The 13,470-nt window shown below is 32.6% G+C and overlaps 1 protein-coding gene across 2 annotated transcripts in view; it reads left to right on the top strand.

Annotated features, from left to right (window-relative positions):
• BRINP3 (BMP/retinoic acid inducible neural specific 3) overlaps positions 1 to 13,470 on the top strand; it is a 354,007-nt gene that overhangs the window by 151,739 nt on the left and 188,798 nt on the right. Inside the window, exon 2 of one of the 2 annotated variants that reach the window (XM_045876098.1) lies at positions 3,745 to 3,935. The exons of the other annotated variant lie outside the window; for it this stretch is intronic. Coding sequence (XP_045732054.1) covers positions 3,745 to 3,935 — 191 coding nt within the window. The remainder of the gene's footprint in view (positions 1 to 3,744; positions 3,936 to 13,470) is intronic. 2 annotated transcript variants of the gene reach the window in all.

Here is a 13,470-nt window from a genome sequence, read left to right as displayed (position 1 = left end):
AAGAAAAACTAGGAGAATGATATTATTTATTTTTAAAAATTTTATTTATTTATTCGAGAGAGAGCGATAGCAAGAGAGCATGAGCAAGGGGTGGGGAGAGGGAGAAGCAGGGAGAGGGAGAAGCAGACTCCTGCTGAGCAGGGAGCCTGATGTGGGCTGATCCCAGGACCCCGGGATCCAGACCATGACATGAGCCTAAGGCAACACTTAATTGACTGAGCCACCTAGGTGCCCCTAGGAGAAGAATTTTAGATAGAGCTTTCAAGATAAGAAAAGAATTTGCTATAATTACTAACTATAATGGGTTTTTTTTTAAAAAAAATAATTAATTAGATTGGTTGGTCATTTAGCTAATTTGTCTTAGTATTAGTCTTAGTTTAATGATACTCCCAAAGAGTTGTCCTTTATTTTTGGTTGTTATGTGACAGAGAAGATAATCAGATGGGATGGCAAAGTGTTTTGTCCAACGAAATGTGGAAGGTAAACTGAGATTATAAACTTCATCAGGGTTTACAGACTGAGGTAATAAAAAGCACCTGGCAACTGAAGAAAGCTTCCTGGAGAGTTGTCCACAGTCTTAGGCTCTGCATAGCTTTCCATGGTATGTGAATCTAGGGGAAGAGAAAACATATTCAAATTAAGTTAGATTAATATACTTACATTAAAGGATAGTGATAAATTGGGTAGAGGAATTATGTTAAATAAAGTACTGCACAGTTGTATTTTTGCACATAAAAATATTTTAAAGTCTTTGAATTGAAATTTATTCATTTACATTTTATCTTGCTAAATATAATCTTTGAGCTCTTGCGGTAAGGGCTTTTCTTACATTCATCTACAAGGCTAGAAGATTTCTGGTAATGATAATAATAGTGAACAATTAATACATTTTCTTATAAATTAGTGTTAAAAACTGATTTCAGAAAATGACACAAGTTTGCTATAGCTCTTTCATATTATATCTATTTTTTTGTCAAATTTAAGAGGAACAAAGAAAGTACTAAGTCAGGTCAGAATAGATCATGGGTTTTTATTTGTTTAGCGACTAATTGTTAAAAAGATAAGAAAGACTAGAATTGCACTAGAATTGTATTTACCCACAGTCATCTAGTATGAGATACCTAGTCATTTAAAAAGAGTTTATATGGTATGAACAATATCACAATTGAATCAATCTTCTTGGTTAAAGTCCAGTTAATTCACTTAGTAACCCACATGTTATGAATACATGCATATGAGTTTATAAATTTAGCACTTTAAATCATTGAAAAAGATACACCACAATTTTAGGTTCAAGTTATGTCACTCCTTGACAAAATTATAAACTTTTTTCAGCAAATAAAAAAAGTACATATTTGAGAAGCCTTTAAAGTTTGGAATTGAGTAACTATTATTTAGATCATGGTTTAATAAATAACTTTTTGCAAGCATTATATGATTATATACCTTGAGATATATCACAAAATATTAAAACTTAAATGTTTTATTTAAACTCTTCTTCACAAATTTGAATATATACTTACATATATTATATAAAATAAGTATATTATACTTACATTATTATATGCTATATATATCATATTACACATAATGTAATATGTAATTATATGTATACATTATGTGTGTAATTATATGTATATGTATATAATATATGTAATTATAATTCATTATATGTAATATATAATGAATTATAATATAAATATTTACATGTAATTATAATAATTTACATATAGCTATATATGTGAATATGTTGTGTGTAATGTATTATATATATAAAATATAATGTGTTATATATTATAGATATATATAATGTGTTATACACTATACATATATATATATAATACATGTGCAATTAATTCAGGTAAATTTTTTATAAAAGGAAAAGACATAAAAATTTGTTAATATCAACCCAAGTTTTGAAAGATAAAAGACATCCATACTCTCTTCTGAGGAAACATGAATTAATAAATCCAGCATAGGATCTCTAAAAACTCTACATTTACTGAAAATAGAGCACTTTGTGAAAATTTTAAAGACAATATGTCAAATTACCTAATTAATAGCTTTTTTCTGAATAGCAGCATTAGCGCTGCTTGTTAAAAGTGCAGCCTCTGGATCCCACTTCAGACCTAATGAATCAGAAAGCTCTGGGGTGGAGTTTCCAGGTGACTCTAGTAGGTGATGAAGTTTGAGAACCATCAGTAGAACAAAACTGTTTAGATCAGCTGATTTATGGAGGAGATGGCAAGAGTTTCTCAATGAAAGAAACACTAACTTGACTTATTCTCAGGCTGAAGACTTCCCTAGATCCCTGAGTGAGCCTTATCTTATAATTAATTTCCAAAAGACTGAGTGGATTTTTGGGCTGCCAAATATTTGTCACATGAGCGAAATATTCCTAGTTAGAAGCTCTGTCAAAGATATACCTCTTTGTCCTGCAAGTATTTACTATTTTTCATTATTCTGTGTAAATCTTTTCCCTGCTTCCCCTCCTTTAGCAACTTTTTTTTTTCCCTTCAGAGACTGCCTAAATATTAAATATCACCTCTCCAGAGTTGCCTTCTCTGGTCACTGAAAGTAAAACAGGGCCCCACTGCCCACAGCTCTATGGCTTATCACAGCAGGCTCTCTGTGGTAGCTCTCAGCACTTATAATACTCGGACATTTGTTTAAAATTTAAGTTAATGTCTGTGTTTTATTTATTTTTAAAACTTTCTCTAGAATGTGAGCTCCATTTGGACATGGGCAGTATTGGTCTGGTTCACTGATGTATCCTTTTATCATTCACTTTTCATTGGTGCACTGCAGGCATTTTTTGGAGGAAAAATATACATAAATATGGCACATATTTATACAATATTTATTCAATATTTTATTTGCTAGATAGTAATTAAGTTAAATAAAACACCTGGGAGTATTAGGCCTGGCAGATGGAATTCTTCCCTGTGGAAGGTATTTGAGATTTTTATCAGACCACTCATCAGTAAAAATCTGTACAGTTAATCAGAGAATCCAGTTCACCATAGTTCTTGGCTAAAGTATCTCATTAGGTGGATTTTAACTCAATATAAATGTAAAAATCTTTGTTTAAATGTATAAATCGTTTACAACTATATCTTCCATTTCCGTTTGGCCAAATTCACCTGAAAAGTCATTTGCATCTTGAGAAATTGCTAATGGAGTTGAATTTAGGTTTCAAAATATGTTGTAAACAATAATTACTGTAAAAAAATGTTTGTCTTTTGATCATGTTTTTTTTTTTTTTTTAATTCTCCTACAGCTCTATAATAGTCTTGAAATTTTATAAGGTCCTACTCTAAAATAAATAGAGAAAGGAATCCTTAGAATTATGAAAATAAATTCATTATCTTTTTTACAATTTCCCTTACAAAATAATAAAATATTACCTTAGTGATTTTTTTAAATAGCCCTACCTTCATGTTCTATGCATAACAAAATCATGTTTATGAGCGTATCTTTCCTTGGGAGAAAAAAATAAAAAAACAGTGGAAGCTGTTTCTTTTAAGTGGCTTATTTTTTCTTGTATATGATTCGGTTTCAGAATATTCACTCCAGTTACATAAATTATAAATGTTGCTTCTCCTACTCATGGCACGTGACATATTATTACAGGCCAGACTCTTTGTAATGGGGTGACCCCAGTGAAACTACCAAGTGAACTTTTCAAATGAAAACACTCAGATAGATTATGTACGTATGAATAAAAATAAATTTGCTTTTCAGGGAGTTTGGCCGCTGGAAAGTAAATAACCTTGCAGTTGAGAGAAGAAATTTCCTTGGCTCCCCATTGCCTCTTGCTCCTGAATTCTTCCGCAACATAAGACTTTTGGGACGTCGACCTACCCTTCAGCAAATCACAGAAAACCTTATCAAGAAATATGGGACCCATTTCTTGCTATCGGCTACTTTGGGAGGTACGACTCTTTGAAAATATTTATGCCTATGTGTACTTGTGCATAAAACTGTGAAAGTCAGGGAAAAATGTGTTGATTAATCCAGATAGCTTCAGTTTGAATAATTCTAGAGTTCATTCATTTATTCAGTGCATTCACTGAGTTATTACTAAATGCCTTCTATGGTATTCACAATGGGAAGGTAGCTGGTTATTACTTAGTTCCTGCCTGAAGGCAATGTACAGTATAACGGCATGCATTAAATACAGTCATAGCTGCTGCACTCTCTAATGCAAGGGGATGTGCCAAATTCTGTTTAAAAAATAAATAATAAGCAGTCAGGCACAAGTGGAAGTCGTCACTTCTGGTTACAGAGAACAGGAAAAGTTTCCCGAAGTAAATGTTGAAGATCTAAAATTACGTTTGTTAGCACTATTTTAGTATTTCTCATTGTGGTTCATATATGATATAGAGAGAATGATAAATAAATACCAATTATGATGTGTAATGTAAAAGTAGAGATTAATAATGTCACTTCTTCAATTTATAAATTTGTAAAAAATAAGAAATCTGTGGTTTTAATACCATTAATATGTGTTTTATCATGGTGATATATAATTCAGCATTTTGAATACACTTAGATGATATTTGGGGAGGTAACGTAATAGGGAAAATAGGATTTTCCTAAAACTTAAAAATATCCCAGAATTCCATGTATTTAGTTTTGTGTAAGACTTTAAATAATGTCCATCCATTTTATTTAGAAAAGGATGTTACTCTTTCCTATAATGAAGAGCACTGAATATAATTGGATATGAAAACAGTGATTCTCTGCTTCCTTGTCTGTTCCTCAGTAAGTTTTCTGATTCCGGACAGACTGATTCACACCAATGGTGCGGTGGTATGAAAGGCCACTGGTTCTTCATTTTTCCTACCTTAGAAGATGAGTCTTTTCTTTCCTGTAGCTGCCAGTCCAGTCTGTCAGTAAGTCATGCCAGTCCTTTTTTTCTCCCAAAATATATCCCATGTCAAGCCTTTCTGACTTCTACCCGGACATCCCTAGACCAAGTCACCATCACGTTTCTCTCCAGAATATGCCTGAGGTCCATGCTCCTCACAGATCTTTTTAATACTTGGATCAGGTCAAATCATTCCGTGTGTCAATTAAAACCTGTAACTAGCCACTTAACATAAAATCCAAATGTCTTGCTATGGTTTATAATGCACTACATGAAGGGTCTGATACTGGCTTTCACCACAGACCTCAACTTTTCTCTCCTCTCATCATGCTCTATTTTTCAGCCACAGTGACCTTCGGGACAATTTTTCTGCTTAAATGTTACTTTCCATAGAGGGCTTTCCTGTCCATGCTACCAGGAATAGTACCCAGTAGTCCACCAATAGTCTCTACTATTCCATGATCTTCTTTGTGTTCTTCATTGTATTTTTTTATGTGAAATATTTTATTTATTAGTTTCTTGGCTTATTATCTGTCATTTCTGCATATTTTTTTCAAAACAGGAAACTTGCCTGTATTTGTCACAGTTTACCCCCATAGTTATAAGTGCCTGGCACACAATAGGTTCTCATTAAATATTTGTTAAATGAATAAATGAGACTACAACTTTGTTTAGAGTCTGAGATGTTCAAGTTCACTAAACAGATGTCAAAAGTATGATATACACAGAAAATAACTGAGATCTAATTCAAGAAGAAGACTAAATGAAAACTGAATCCAAAGAGCCAAAACAGTCAGTTAAACAAATAAAGATACAGAATTGGAGAGAAGGAGGATGCAAGCAAGAACAGGTGAACAAGGCATGGAGAGGTTGGAAAAGGAGATTTCTGGACACAATGTGGAAATATAAGTCGGCCAATAACCTTAAGGAATTAAAGGTGGAAAACGTGGATGATTTAGGCAGACAAAGTCAGCCAGGAAAACACATGATCTCTGTCTTTCATAAGTGAATAATACTAAAATAATAAGATAAAGGGACCAGCCTGGTATTGAAAATTGACTCCCCTTCTTTTTTTAACCAATTGTGAATTTTTTAAGTTTTATTTTATTCAATTGTGACATTTTTAAAATGTTAAGTAACTTCTCTGTTAGTTTCTTTTAGGAGAAAGTCGGAGAGTAATATATGTGTGGTAGGGTCATGGGAAGATTAATGTACATACAGGAAGATAGTCTTGGCACAATGTGTGGCATAATTTAAACATTCAAAGAATTTATGTTATTGCTATTACAGTAGTGTGTATAGAAAAAAATTATAAAATATCCCAATAATTATAAAAACTGAATCTCTGAAAGCTGTGTCTGTATGGGTTAGTAAGGTCAATGATTATTAATGCAATAAAGTCTGAAGTAAAAGTGAAAGTTAAATTATTACTATAACTTCTTTTTTTTTTATTACTATAACTTCTTTTAAAAAGTTCAGTGGTCTTGTACTCATATTAGGCTTCATCACATTTGTGTCAACAATGTATAATACCCAGAATTTCAGAACATAAAATACATTCTCCAAATAAGAAAGGAAGCAAGTGACAGAGGAAAGGCAGAACAGATAAAAAGTACAGATGATTTTTGTGGACATTTTTGTTCCTTATACTAAAATTGCGGTAACTTTTTGATTTGTTTTCATTGTTTTGGCATTGTAGATGCTACATGTTGGCCTTCAGATTAGTTTTTATTGTGTATGTTTTTTGTCTGTATAAACGTGGTCTAAAAATCTTTTGTGGGATTAAATCATTTCTTCAGGTTGATTATTCAATGATAGTAATATGTTCTCTCAAAATTCAATTATTTAAAAGTCTTGTTCAAGCATGTCCTTAAAGGCAAAACATGGAGTGGGTGGGGGTGGGACAGGGGAAGACATGGAATTTCCAGGCTCCCTAGCCTTCTACCCTTTGAATATTCCTTGAATTTAATATTCCTGGTATTTTCTATTAGAATTCTTTTTTTTTTTTTCCTCTAAATGTTACTTATAGTTTCTTTCAGGAATCTCTGCTGGGTGATGTTAATAAGTTAACTAAAATGCATGAAATTATTTAAGTAGCTTAAGGATATAACTATTTGCAATTAAAATGTACACCAGGTTGATTTCAGGCAATTTTAAAAATATTGCTGTTGTAATTACACTAAACCTTTTTTTTGTTGTTGCTATAAGTATATTTTCGCTTTATATGTTTTACCTGGTTGAACATGAAATTGTATTATTCCATTTTTTAAAAAAATGAGATTTGTGATATTTAACTGGAGCTAATTCTCTCTCTTGCTCTCTCCTTAACCAACTAAGTAACAACCCTAATATTAACACACTAAGGATGTCATGTATATAAGCAAACATTTAAAACAAAAGGCCAGTTATTTCTTGTTTCTTAAATAACCAGATCTTCAACTAAATTTAAACATTTTAAAAAATGAGTTGTGTAAAAAAGCGATGAAAAAGAAATAAATAAAAAATGTCTTTTTTCCCTGAGTTATTTACTACATCATATTATTGACTTAGACATAAAACTTTGGATAGCATACTTGAAGCCTTTAACGGGATATTTTATGATAGATAAAGCCAGTGATTGAATTATCTCCCTTTAGGGAAAAATAAATTGTAAAAAACCTTCTTCAATATATATCATTTTCCACACTTATTTCATTTTATAGCTTCCAGACTATTTATCAATATAGTAATTCAGCTTGCTTCTGTTTGGATAATGATATCTAAACTCCATCACTGTTTAAATATCTAAAATAAGCTGCTCAATATGAGGAATCAATCTTGAAAAAGATTGCACTACTGAGATATATTGATTTCTAACTATGGAATATATTTCATGACTATTTTTATAATATATTTCATTATAATACAATATATGACAAATACTGGAATAAAAGTGTCTCTGTGTACTGAATATAGAACAACAACAACAACAAAACACAAGTGAACAGGAAAAAAATAAAAAGAGCTTAAAACCGCTGAGTTGACTGGGGAGAGGGAGGGTGCCCACCATAAAACACCAAACCTAGGTTCTGGATCAATTGAAAAAGACAGAAAGACTAAGGAAGATGCAGCCCAAAAAATTCACTTAAAATTTTATAAAGTGTTGTAACAAAATATTTATAATAATTTTAAATGATGCCTGACTCTCATCTCTAGTATTACACAGATTGTCCAAACAGTCATGATTATAGCCCTGAGCCACCCACGGTCACACGAGCATATGTGTGGCTCCCATATCAACCTAGGCTCTCTACAGCCCAACACAGTGAAGAACAGACCAGAGCTTGTGGTCTCTCCTGACAGGCACATCTTGAAGAAGAAGAGGAAGCAGCGGGGTTACATGTCAGTCCCATTCCTACACCAGCCTTTCTGTTAACTCACTGTACTTCTGTTGGCAGAGTCAAGAATGCAGGGACAAGGATTGTTTGGACAGAATACCTTCCCATGGAGAGGAGTGCAGGAAAAAGTACTCTTTTCTTGATAGAGATATTTTATTTTATTTATTATTATTTTTTAAGATTTTATTTATTCATTCGACAGAGAAAGAGAGAGCAAGCACAAGCAGGGAGAGCAACAGAAGGAGAGGGAGAAGCAGATTCCCTCCTGAGTAGGGAGCTGGATGCGGGGCTGGATCCCAGGACCCTGGGATCATGACCTGAGCTGAAAGCAGATGCTTCACCAACTGAGCCACCAAGGTGCTCCAGCAGAGATATTTTAAAAAATCAAACCAAAATTAATTCTAGGAACAAATAGATAATATATTAAGATTTGTTCCTTTGCAACTTTAAGAAAATATTTTTCACTCTCAGCAGCATTAAAACAAGTCCTATTTAACCAGGGGTTTTGAATGCACAGTTTTAAAAGTCATAATTTAAATTTTAGTGGAAATAGTTACTTTTTTTTAATATGTGTGTTTTTAATTTTTTTCCCTGAAAGTGCTTATGAGAATGTATCTTGTTACCACATTGTTCAACTTAAGCATTTCATCAGATATTAAATTTTGTTTATATAAAGAAAATATTTTCATTATTAGAATGGAAAAATAGATGATGTCCAGAGTAGCATTAACTTACTAGCATAGAAAATAATGAATACTACCTCAAAACCACTTAGTGTATAAGTCACTATAGCTGCAAAGTAGTTTAATAGCTTGCAAGTTTTACCATATACTGTTTGCATGTGTATCTCTTTCAAGAAGAACAGAGGTCAGAAGTCAAGCAATAAGATACACTATAGATAGAACAGCAATTCGATTTTTTTTTTTTTAAGATTTTATTTGTTTATTTGACAGAGACAGAGATAGTGAGAGCAGGAACACAAGCAGCGGGAGTGGGAGAGGGAGAGCAGGCTTCCCGCCGAGGAGGGAACCCGATGTGGGCCTCGATCCCAGGACCCTGGGATCATGACCTGAGCCGAAGGCAGATGCTTAACGACTGAGCCACCCAGGTGCCCAGCAATTCGATTTTTAAAAATTGTCTTACATCCCTATGAGTATAAGATTCTAAATATCCTTATTTGATTTCAGAAATACTCAATTCTCACTTTTGTCTAAGTAAATTACACTCTGTATTAAGTGTCCACAGATAGTTTTAATTCTATGTCATACACCACCTTCTTTCAAAATTGATTAGTGGTTGTGTTTCTCATTTTCATTTGGTCTCTTCATAGGAAATACAAATTCCTTTTATTTTAGTATAACTGTAACATAATTAAAGAAGCAAATCTGCTAAAACCATATGCAAATAGAAATACTCACTAAAAATGCATGGAACTATTTCCTCTATTAGAATGCATATTCTGTTTTAAGAAAAAGAACTGAAAGCAAGAAAATGAAATCTTTTCTGAAGCTTCATCGCAGGGTATCATTAAAATAATGGTATTGAAGAGGGGAAAAAATTGCCATATTGGTTTTTAAAACTAAAGATATACTACATAAGGTTAGTTATATCCATTCCTCTCTGTCTCTGTCTCTTTCTATCTGTGTCTCAATCTATCTCTCATCTCTCTTTTTCCCTCTATCTTTATTTCTCGTGTTTTTCTGGCAAAGAAAATTTTCAAAAAATGGAAACTAAAATAATATTGTTAATTAAATTTTAATGGTTTTTAAGGCAGTTATCTACTCAAATGATTTGAAACCATTTCTGTAAAAATAGTCATAAACATAACACAAAAGAAATTGGGATTAAAATTGCTATGTTGATGGATCTTAATAATGACATTCCTGGCAACTAAATCAAAAGATAAATGCTAAGTTTTAGTATTTTATACATTTGGTTATATGGTTTTCTTACTTATAGCACTTTGATAAGGTAGATAAATCATCTGTCCATTGTTCGACAAACATGTACTGAGTTACCTCTAACAGTGCAAAGACCCAACACCTTCCTTAAGGGAACACACAGGTGACTGACAAATACATACATTTAAATTGGTAATAAGTTTTACTGTGGTTTAGAGACTCATTACTCAAGTGTGATTCATGATCTAGTAGCATCAGCATTACCTTGGAGCTCGTTAGAACTTCAGAATCTCAGATTCCATCTCAGATTAATGAATCAGAATCTACATGTTAACAAGATCTCTGGGTGATTTATATGAACATTAAGGTTGAACAGTTCCATTTAGAGTATCTATATAAATGTAGAGTGTTCTTAACGGTTTGAGAAATCTCACTTCTGAAAATTAATCTTACCAAAATAATAGCAGGAGTCTGTAACATACATAACAAAAATGTTCATTATAACATTGTAAACAACTCCAAAAGAGAGGTAAGTAACTTAATTGTGCTTCACTCGAGGTAGATTCAGTTTCATCTGACATGGGAACTATTTATTTCCAGTTCCTCTTTTTTCATGTCATTGCTTTATAGAGAACATTATGGTAGCTGGGCAATTTTGTTTAAAAATTTTTCAGACTTTTTGGGTGGATAACTGTTAATAATAATCCAAAAGTCTGATGCTTTCATTTGGAGTGTTTTGCAAAACATATTACATTTCTTTGTCGAAGCTCTCTAAGACTAGTTATTTCCTTCCCATAATATCTTGCAGATGCCAATTGGTGTTAAGCCAACATGTCTGTTTTTACTGCCTTTAGATATTTGGCTCTGCTTCTTGTCAGAAGCCTAGTTTTCTCAGATCGATTTTTTTTTTTTATGTCTGTTTGTTTCTAAAACACTGTCTGTTTTTTTCTACAACACTATATTGGTGGAGAAATATCATCAGGATGTTACCTTTTAACATGTTAAGCGAAGAAAGGACAATCATCAGTAGTGAGAACAAAGTACACTGTAAAAACTGAAATATAATTTCAAAAGAGCTACTATACCCAAAATATTATAAGACTTTAACACAAGGAATAATGTGATCTCTCATTACCAACAAATAGGGTAACATTTTGGGGTTAAAACATACATCAAAAGTAAAACCTATGAACAATTACATTTAAGCTATGTTTGCATTGGTTCGTCCTATGAGAAAGATTTCTACTCAAATAGCAGTTCTTTATAAGTAAAACTCACACAAAAGCAAAAAGGACATTCAAAATAAGATCTTCCAGTGTAAGGAAGTTGAATGACCAGGAAGACATCTACCATAAATGTACAGTTGTTTTGTTTGTTTGTTTTGTTTTGTTTTTGTCTGGGTGGAATGGTATACATTATAGGTTGGTAGACTAACCCAAGGGCAGAGCAATGATAACATAAAATACAGTCAATCTGTAAGAGCTATTTTCATCACAGTAAAGAAATAAAAAACAAAACAACTAATATGCTTTGATTGTGGATCCTCTGTGTTCTGCTCTGGGTGTCTCTTCGTTCCAAGAATCAAGTTGAAGAAGGTTCTCTTTGAAACATGCTGTCCTCGCAGAGGGAAAAAGCTAAAGAATTTGTTTAACTTTGCAGTGCTGCTCAAACCTTGTACTAGATCATGGCATACTGGCTTTCATGTATTCCACCGACCCAAGTGTTATCCTTTCCCATACCAAGTTAAAGGAAATCACTCATGAACTGTTTATAGTTCTTTACAATGGACCATTAATCTATGTATGCATATTTGCATCCATGATTGTGCCGAAAGTAATTGCAAAAATTAATGCAATCTGCCACATCATCATTATTGATTTATCCGTAGGATTCTTTTATTCATTCTATTATCCATTGTTTTTTAACTTGTTCTAACCTTTTGAGAGCATTCCCTTTATCCTCAATAACTGTATATATGAGAATGCAAGTTGAGAAAATCCAAGGAAAATACAATGGTACAAAATTTCTTTAAAATTTTTCTTCCTCATGAACATAACATAGATGATTTGAAAATCAGGACAGAAAAGTTAATTACAATGAGGTCAACAGCATATCAAATGTACCTAATCGCTTCTTATGAACCGATCATAGGATAACATTAAAGTCATGATTGGTTTTTTGTTGTTGTTTTATTGTCTTCTGTTTTGCATTCTCTCTGAAAGCATCCTTCAATATGTGCTTTTAATGTCCATAAACACCCGCAGTATGTTAGTTGTAAAAGACACAGCTGCATGATTTCTGTGTGAAATAATCGCATCTTTTTATATCCACAGTCATTAATCCTTTTTACTTTCTAACAAACTCAGAATGTTGAATCGTTTTCAGAATCACATTTAGTTTTTACAAAATGTGTGGATGTCCTTTGATACTCATGTCATGCTTATGAGCTACAGCTGGTTTAAAAAATAGGAATAAAAATGACTTTTGAACACAAATTTTTAGTTGATTGAATAATATCTCAGTTTTTAAATCTGAATATTGTGTGTTATTTATGTAGAATTCTGATGACCTTTTATAATTGAATACTTGAGAGTTACAACTAAAGAATGCTTTCTTCTTTTTTTTTTTTTTTTTGCATTCTTTTTTTCTTAAAGCTGACTGTAAAAGTTTCAAAGACTATAAAGACCATAAACATCACAAAAACATGGTAGTTAAAGGGGTGGGCTCCGTGGTTAAGCATCTCTCTTGGCTCAGGTCAGCTCAGGTCATGATCCCAGGGTCCTGGGATGAACCCCACATTGGGCTCCCTGCTCTGCGGGAAAGCTGCTACTCCCTTTCCCACTCCCCCTGCTTGTGTTCCTGCTCTCGCTATCTCTCTCTCTGTCAAATAAATAAATAAAAACTTAAAAAAAATGGTAGTTATATATAATTAAAAAAAACAGATTTTTTAGAGGAAAGAAATAGACTTATTTCCAATGAAGATTGAGTAGCCTTGTCAAAATATCTCAGGTATTTAACAATCCATGATTTATAACATTTGAAATTTAGCATAAACTACTCAGCTTACATCACATAGTTGTCTAGTTTGTTGTAAATAAGGGTTTAAAACAAGGTATTCATAAGAACAATTTCAGTAATCTAGACTGCCTCACGTGCTTCACTATAGGGAAAGCTTTAGCATACATGGGTTAATGTTCAACTGTAGAAAAGAACCATGAGCAACTTATGAGTGGTTTCTCTTTATCAGTTTATTGGAAAGAATAACCAACTGCTATCTTTAATCATCGCATGGATCTTGATTATAAGATCCACTAGAAGA

Source organism: Mirounga angustirostris, unplaced genomic scaffold, assembly GCF_029215605.1.
Source record: "Mirounga angustirostris isolate CCGP_5_RB_7025 unplaced genomic scaffold, mMirAng1.0.hap1 SCAF_6, whole genome shotgun sequence".
NCBI lineage: Eukaryota > Metazoa > Chordata > Mammalia > Carnivora > Phocidae > Mirounga > Mirounga angustirostris.
The sequence above is the reverse complement of the archived record's forward strand: the minus strand, read 5'-3'. Positions and strand labels throughout refer to the sequence as shown.